The sequence below is a fragment of the Arachis hypogaea genome, chromosome 7 (genome assembly GCF_003086295.3).
Source record: "Arachis hypogaea cultivar Tifrunner chromosome 7, arahy.Tifrunner.gnm2.J5K5, whole genome shotgun sequence".
NCBI lineage: Eukaryota > Viridiplantae > Streptophyta > Magnoliopsida > Fabales > Fabaceae > Arachis > Arachis hypogaea.
In genome coordinates, this window is record NC_092042.1 from 36,529,047 (window position 1) to 36,537,881 (window position 8,835).

General features: G+C 35.8%; 1 protein-coding gene across 1 annotated transcript; it reads left to right on the forward strand.

Annotated features, from left to right (window-relative positions):
• The first annotated feature begins 213 nt into the window (after window positions 1–213).
• On the forward strand, window positions 214–2,534 carry LOC112701385 (uncharacterized). The gene is made up of 3 exons (XM_025752148.1): window positions 214–661; window positions 818–1,682; window positions 1,736–2,534. Exons 1-3 carry the CDS (start codon window positions 214–216, stop codon window positions 2,532–2,534), a joined length of 2,112 nt encoding a protein of 703 aa, XP_025607933.1.
• The last annotated feature ends 6,301 nt before the right edge of the window (window positions 2,535–8,835 follow it).

Below are 8,835 nucleotides of genomic sequence, written 5' to 3' on the forward strand. Positions count from 1 at the left end.
GGGACGTTAAAGCATCCTACTGATGGCTTGGCATGGAAGAACCTTGATGAAATGGATGAAGAATTTGCAAAAGAATCTCGCAATATTAGACTAGGCTTGTCAAGTGATGGGTTCAACCCATTTCGTAGCATGAACATTTCATGGAGCACGTGGCCCGTGATGCTGATGGTATACAACTTGCCTCCGTGGATGTGCATGAAACCCGAATAATTTATGTTATCTTTGCTTATTCCTGGGCCACAATCACTTGGTAAAGACATTGATGTGTATCTACAACCATTGATAGAAGACTTGAAGTTGTTGTGGGAAAAAGGGGTCGAAACCTATGATGCGTCAAAGAATGAGACCTTTCACATGCGGGCAGCTCTTTTGTGGACAATCAACGATTTTCCTGCTTATGCTATGTTGTCTGGGTGGAGTACAAAGGGAAAGTTGGCTTGCCCTTGTTGCAACAAAAATACCAGTAGCTTACAACTAAAACACAGTCGGAAGACAGTTTATATGGACCATCGTGTCTTTTTACCCATGGATCATCCATGGAGAACCAATACAAGGTCTTTTAATGGGAAGCTGGAATTAAGACCCCCTCCACCTGTTATAGAAGGACCCGAAATTTTTGAGATGCTACAAAATGCTGAGAATGTCTTTGGAAAGAAGCAAAGTACATCAAGTAGTTTCCCATGGAATTGGAAAAAAAGATCAATTTTCTTTGAATTGCCTTACTGACACAAGAACCCACTGCGTCACAACTTAGATGTCATGCACATAGAGAAGAATATACTTGACAGTGTAATTGGAACTCTCTTGGATATCCCAGGCAAGACAAAGGACCATTTGAATGCTAGATATGACTTAAAAGAAATGGGTATCTGGAAAAATCTTCAACCAAAGGAGGTGAATAATGGCAAGAGAACAAAGTTGGCAAAGGCATGCTTTTCTATGACTGCTGCAGAGAAGTCAGTTTTTTGTGGTGTTTTGAAGACAACAAAGCTACCTGATGGCAGTACTTTGAATATATCAGGCTGTGTACATCTAGGAGAAAGAAAAGTTTATGGGTATAAGACCCACGATGCTCACTTTATGCTTCACTATTTACTACCAATACCGATTAAAAGCATCCTTCCTGATCATGTGGCCATTCCGTTGATTCGACTAAGTTCCTTTTTTCGTCGCTTGTGCAAAAAGTTTATCACACTGGAAGAGATAGATTTACTGGAGTTAGAGATTGTGGAAACATTATGCCAGCTTGAGAGGATCTTTCCCCTTAGTTTTTTTGACATAATGGTTCATCTTCCCATTCATTTAGCAAATGAGGTGAGATTGGGAGGTCTGGTGCAGTTTTGTTGGATGTATCCTCCAGAAAGATACATGTGTACATTAAAGTCATATGTTCGCAACAGAAGTCGGCCCGAAGGTTCTATTGCAGAGGCATATCTGGCTGAGGAGTGCTTAACTTTCTGCTCAAGATACTTGCATGGAGGTGTGCAAACAAGACTTAATAAGCGGCCTCGAAATGATGATGATCCTAATGAAGACAAAGTTGTGCCATCAAAGTTGTTTTCTAACAAAGGTCATTCATTAGGCGTGGGAAATGGAGAACCAATTAATCTAGATGACAGATCAATTGCTCAAGCCCATGTGTATGTATTACACAATTGTGAAGAAGTGACAGATTATGTTAGGTAACTTAATTAAAATTTTTTTTATTCTGATCAAGTTCACCCATATTTTTTAGATCAAACCTAACTATTACTAATTATAGAGAGCATGAGGAAGAGGTTAACAATCAACGGGGAACAAAATGGAGAAAATCAAAAGTTCACAACAAAACGTTCGCGCAGTGGTTTGAAACTCGTGCGAGGGATCCAAATGTGCCTTTCTGGCTAAAAGAATTATCTCGAGGTCCAAGCTCTGTTGCAAGAAGATTTTCTGGATATGTAATTAATGGATACAGGTTTCACACGGTGGAACGTGAGGCAAGGAGAAAAACACAAAACAGTGGTTTCACATTAACTGCTTTAACTTCAAACTTTGCAAGTGCTAAAGATCAAAGTCCAATCCAAGACAATGTAGCTTATTATGGCAGGTTGTTTGAGATAGTAGAGTTAGACTATTTTGGGCGTTTTAAGGTTGTCTTATTTCAGTGTGAGTGGTACGATGCTGGGAGAGATAAGTATGGTCTTACATTTCTTCACTTCCATAAGAAATGCTTCCAGGTTGAACCTTTTATACTAGCATCTCAAGCGCATCAGTGTTTTTATGTGCAAGATCCATATGAACATAACAAACATTATGTTATAGAAACTGTCCCAAGAGACTTATTTAAAACAAGCAACGAATCTGAGTCTGAGGCCCGTCAAACACACTATAGTGAACAACACGAGCATATAACGAGCCCTGCCATACCAGCTAATGATCGTGAACTTATTCTGGAGAGGACTGATTTACGACCCACGGTTATTGAAACGGTTCCCCAAGTGACTTCTGCCCAAGAATATGAGGCAGACTTCATTGGAGATTCTGATTCTGATTGATCATCCTAAGCAATTTATTGCTTAATATGTACATATGTATACTAAAGTTTTCTTCTTCACATTTTTATTTGTAAGTAATACTTATTTTTTTGTTAATTTTTCAGTCTTTTATATTTTTCTCATATTGATTTTGATGGGTATATTAACTCTACTTAACTAATTTATTTGTGTAGGAATAAGGAATTTATTGATCTTAAAGCTACATCAAGTAAGAATTTGCTTAGACAATTCGAGGCTAAGAGACAAAGGATTGTGTCTGAACGCAAGAAATATGAAATGGAAGCTGCAGTTGCTAATGACAAGGAGAAAGCTGAGCGAAGGGTGGATGAACCTGAAAGTCAATTGGAGATGCGTGCAACCAAAGGACTGAAGAAATCCACGTCAAAGAGGTTGGATTTTAGTCATCTGCAAAGCACATTCGACTCTATTAGTCATAGGACTAACTCCACGCCTACCACCTTGGAAGTACAGCCAAACATTCCACCGCAACAGCCAGAAAATAAAAAGAGAAAGGAGCTATTGACTATGCCTACTGCTGAGAAAGTCAAGAATGGAGTGCAAGGTGGAAAATCAACACAAGGCTTGAAGAAGTCTAAGCCTACAAACATGGAGGCAGATGAACTTACAAGGAAGCTCGAAGCAATTCGTAAAATGAACAAGGATGTGTCAACAAGTCTAAGCCAAGAGCGGAGTTGTCCAAGTTCTACTCAACTCACAATCAACAAAGGGCAGCAGCAGAATATTCAACTCACAGATGAAGAAACTCAAACAGGGCAAGTTGACACAACTTTGCCTTCTCCTGAAACTACCCCACAAAATGAAAGTGCAATGTTGGAGCAAGAAATATCAACAAAGGGTAAGAGGATGCCAGGAGTAAAGGCTACAACAATTGACGAATTCTTAAAGGAAAATGGGATAGATGTGAAAATTGAAGGACCAAGCACTGAACTAAGTGAGGACGGGGAAGAAAGCATGGCACTTGATAAAGACTATTATCAACATGTGATGGAGGAAATTGATGATGAAGAAGGTACTGTTTTGCTCTGTTTTTATTGATGATAAATATTTATTTTTTTAAAAAAACTTATAGAAAAACTGGACTGATAGATCTAGTTGTTTGAAGCTGCGACTACTTGCATTGTGTAAACACTTTATGATTGATCCCTACTACCATTAGTTTACTTAGATTCTGATATGACACATGTTTGAAGCAAAAAGCACTTATCTTAATTACTTTTCAGGTGAATTATTATGTGGAATTTCTAAATCTGGAAGCTTTAATTAGCAACATGAATATCTCTATCTGCCAATGCATGTGGAGTATGTAATTTCATAATTGGCCAGTGCCCCAATGCAAGTTATACCTTTTTACAAATAGATACATTACGTGTAAGTTATGTAATTACTATAATCATATATATCATGCTTGAAAGTGACCTGCCCATCATGCTTGAAAGTATTTTATACTTTCTTCTATTATGACACAGAATAATAATCTATTATCCTACAGCTCTGTAATAACAATAATAATCATCTTTTTATGCGTATTTTAAAATTCAGTGAAGTCCATGATGTGGAATGAACTTAAAAGTTGTGTGCTTTGATCGATTTCTAGAATAGCTAAAACTTGTCCACTTCATGGTATCAACTACATAGGTCAGATTTATAATTTTTATAATTTTTATATTTGTGTACTTGTTTGCTTCATATGCTTGTTGAGCTCGAGTTAATTAAGCATAATCTGATGTTGACCAATGAATGAAACTAGGAGAGCCAAAGAAGAAGAAAACCCGTGGAAAAACAACTTGCAAGGAGATTTATGCAAGGACTATGGAACAGCGAGAAGAAGTCACTTTTGATCTTGGACAGCCTGTAGGACCAACCGACGAAAGTGTTTCTAATTTAACTAGTTTTGTTGGCACTATTGGTAGAAATAAAAGATTTGTTAGTCTTTTGTACACTAGTTGGCATGCTATTCCTCCTAAAGCTAAGAAGTTCATGTGGGACTATGTTAACGTAAGACACTTGGTAATTATTAATTTCAATTTTTTTATTCAGCACAAGAGCATATAACAATTACCTATAATCATGCATACCAAGTTTCTCCTCCCAGACAGTGGAGAAAAGTGGGTAATGCAAGCGATTCGAGATGCTTGGAAGCGGTTCAAAGGAAAGATTAAGCAAAAGCACTTCGTTCCCTATGATAATATTGAAGATATGGTGAAGAATCGACCCCCACAAGTACCAGAAAGTGGTTTCATAAAATTGATCTATTATTGGAGTCATCCTCTAATCCAGGTAAAAGACTATATATGTCGACTTTTCATGTGAAACTATTTGACTATTGAAAGAGCAATTTGGCAGATGAAGGATCTGATGAGTAGCTAGCTTTTTAGTTCTTACACATAATCTCTTATTGCAGAATAGCTTTTCCCCTTGAATTTACTTTTGTAATTTTTCTGCATCTGATGCTTCTGATTTGGAAGTGGGGTTCTGGTCTGTTTCATACTTCATTTTTCAAGTTTGAGATTGATTTTTTCCTCTTTCTTTCTTTCTTTCCCTTCCCACTGAAGTTATATATAAAATTTGAGTCTTTCTTACTTTAATATGTTAAGAAATTATGTATAAATTTTGTTCACTGTATCTATGAACATATATACTCTCGAGTCTTGAGTTTCGTGTCAAACTCGAGTGTTCATCTAAATTCATGGAGCTTAGCTAAACTCGAATCGTCAAACTCAACCCTGATTCTTTAAGCCTTCAATCTGGAAACAGTTCTAAATTTGATACAGTTCTTTAAGCCTTCAATGTGATATAACACTTTCTGCCAAGTTATTTTTTTTATTTAATTTGAGTAATAGATTTTCTCATGAAAATCACATCTGAATTTAGCTTTTACTGGATTGACTTATAGGTCACTGGAATTAATTGATTGAATGATGAGGGGTTGGGTTGTCTTATTTTACACGAGATGAGATGTCAGGTGCTCCAATGTATTATAAATAGATCTTTTATGCTTGCTTTTGGGTATTGTTCAGTGATTTAGCTTAATAATGCAGCCTTGCTAGTAGATTTTCCTAACTTATTATGCTGCATGTTTTAGTAACTGTATGCTAACTTTTTATTCACTTCCAGTCAATAAGTCAAAGAAACAAGCAATACAAGGAAAATGTGAAGTTTCCACATCGCATGGGGCCTATCAATTTCGGAAGAGTACGAGTGGCTATGATAAATAGTATATTTATATTTATTAGAATTTATATTTGCATAAATTGAAGGAAGAAATCGAAGTATGATCTTATTTTGCAGCGAGCAACAAAGGAAACAAAGGAGGAACCAAAAAGGTTTGAGATGTTCATTGCTACCCGAACAAGTCGGAAGAGGAAAAAAGTGGATGAGGAAACACAAATTGCTGTTGTAAGAGTTCATTAAGTCATTCATAATTACATTTCAAATTTAGGATACGGTAACTAACTCAATTTTAAATGTTTCTTCTATGTAGGAAGACTTCCAACACCGCCAAGTTGCTGGTGAAACAGAAGAGGAAGCATTTGAGGCCTTATTCGGGAAAGAACAGCCAGGTCGGATAAGGTTGTATGGAAGATCTGTGACAAAGACTGATTTAAAAAAATATGCTGAAATTAATGAAATCAAGAATCAGCACAAAGAGGAAGTATCCAGTCTGAAGGATAAACTTGGACACATGGAGGCCCAACAGCAAAAATAATAGGCCAAACAGCAAAAACAAGATGAAGAGATTCATGGGTTGCGAAATATGATCAAGTTATTACTGCAGCGATCGGAACCTGGAATGAGGCCAGAAGAACTAGAAGCTTTATTACAAGACGCCCAACAATCTCCTATTGATGCGAATAGTGGCTATGGATCAATACATTTTCCGAACTTAGATGTGGTATGTCCTTATCTATTCCTTGTTCCATAGTTTTTACTTGCATTTACATTAATTGCTATGGCTGAAAATGTTTGTTGGCTTTATTAATACTGAAGTTGTATTGCTATAGCTGAAATTTGTTTGTGTAATTCTGGTGGTTGTATTTTTGATTTTGTGCATTTGGTACATATGAATTTGTCCCTATATCTAATTTAAGTGTGAAAGTCTGGTTAATTAGTGCATGAAAAATGCTTTAGGGACATATCAGGATTGTGTTAAAGGAAATGAAAAAAAGAAACACCAGTAGATTTTCATGGTTTGAATGAAACAAGATAATACATAATTCCTTGAATTCACCTCTTCTGTCGTGACCATGTTACTTTTTTTAGTATATGCTTTCTTGGTTTACTATGACTACGTGTTCCATTTAATTTTTATAATTACGAATGTCATTATGAATATTTTTTAACTACTTTTCTATATAATTATGCAGGGTAACAATGAAGATTAAGCTGACTATTATTGTGGTTTATTAGCTAAGATAGAGTGCTATTTAGAATCTTTACATGTATGGTTGACTAATGATTTTTATTAGAAGATACCTTTATTGGCTAAGTGATATTATGGTTTTGATATGGCTATGCTTACTTTAGTTTGAGTTGTATGAATTTTTACAGTTAATTTCATTCTAGTACTTTTGGATCAATGTTATAAATATATTTTGGTTAGAGACAATTTTTATTATATAAAGAAATTATTTAGTATAATTATGTATTTATTTTTATTTTGTAATATTCAATTCATTTATACATGTAATCATATTAACTATTATGTTGTATTAATAATTATTAGATAATTATATATATATATAGAAAAAAAAAGACCTAAGGCTACACTTATATGTATAGTAGCTATAGTATACAAAAAAAATGAGACCTAAGGCTACACTTATATACAGTAGCTATAGTATACAGAAAAAAAAATGAGACCTATGGCTACACTTATATACAGTAGCTATAGTATACCAAAAAAAAAAGAGGGACCTAAGGCTACGCTTATAAAAAGTAGCTATGGTATACAATGGGGCTACGCTTTACAAGTGATGCAGTAGCGTTGAAAAGCGTAGCCTATTCTGGAAGAATGAAAGTTGAAAAGCGTAGCCTTTGGTCCTGAACAGCATCACTTGAAAATCATAGCCTATTCTCAAACGCCAAAAGCGTAGCCCTTGGTGCAGAAAAGCGTAGCCTTTGAGAATAGGCAACGGCCGAATAGGAATCACCCCAAAAAGCGTAGCCGTAGCCCAAAAAGCGTAGCCGTAGCCTAAGGCATCATTTTTTTTTCACTTTTGGCTACACTTTTCAAGTGTACCTGAATTGGTGTTTTTCTTGTAGTGAAAATAACTAAACTAGGAGAGTCAATAATATCATCTGGATTCTAAGTTTCTAAAGAGACCAGCACTTCTAAGTTTCAATGGATAGTAAGATGTCAAAACTATTCAGAAGCAAAAAGCTACTAAGTCCTGCTCATTTAACTGAAACTGAGCTTCATTGAAAACTCTGAGATCTATTGTGTCTTACTCTTCTTTTTATCCTACTTTGTTTTTAGTTGCTTGGGAACAAGTAACTGTTTAAGTTTGGTATTGTGATGAGCGGATATTTTATACGCTTTTTGGCATCACTTTCACATAGTTTTTAGTATGTTTTGTTTAATTTTTTTTAAGTTTTCATAGCTTTTAGCGTTAAATTCACATTTTTGGATTCTACTTTGAGTTTGTGTGGTTTTGTTCAATTTTAGGTATTTTCTGGCTGAAATTGAGGAGCTGGAGCAAAAGTCTGATTCAGAGGTAGAAAAAGCACTGCAGATGTTGTCCAAATCTGACCTCCTTGCACTCGAAAGAGCTTTTCTGGAGCTATAGAAATTTAAATGGAGCATTCTCAATAGCATTAGAAAGCTGAATTCTAGAACTTTCTAGTAATGTATAATAGTTCATACTTTGCATCAGAATAGAAGGCCCAAAACGGGCGTCCAACGTCAGCTTCCTGCCCCATTCCAGGCGTCTAGCGCCCAAAGGAAGAGACCAGTGTCCAAACACACAAAGAGGACCCCTAAAGACCTTATAGTACGTAGATCTCATCATAGCTCAGCCCAAACACTCACCAAGTGGGCCCTAGAAGTGGATTTTAGCACTAAAAGATTGTTTTACCCTTCTTATGTAATCCTTAGTCATTAGTTTAGTATTTAAGGGATATTTTACATAATCATACAGACCTTTATGCCATATTTTCATGTATCATTGTGTTTTCTATCAGTATTAGTTTCTAAGCCTCCTAGGTTGAGGGGAGGAGCCCTGCTGAGTTCTATGAATTAATAAAAGTATTACGATTTCTCTTCAATCTGTGTTTGATTAAA

Coding starts and splice junctions, on each gene's coding strand:
- LOC112701385 (XM_025752148.1), top strand. CDS start 214: ATGTTATCTTTGCTTATTCCTGGGCCACAATCACTTGGTAAAGACATT. Junction 662..817: donor TGTCTTTGGAAAGAAGCAAA/GTACATCAAGTA, acceptor TGGATATCCCAG/GCAAGACAAAGGACCATTTG. Junction 1,683..1,735: donor GAAGTGACAGATTATGTTAG/GTAACTTAATTA, acceptor CATATTTTTTAG/ATCAAACCTAACTATTACTA.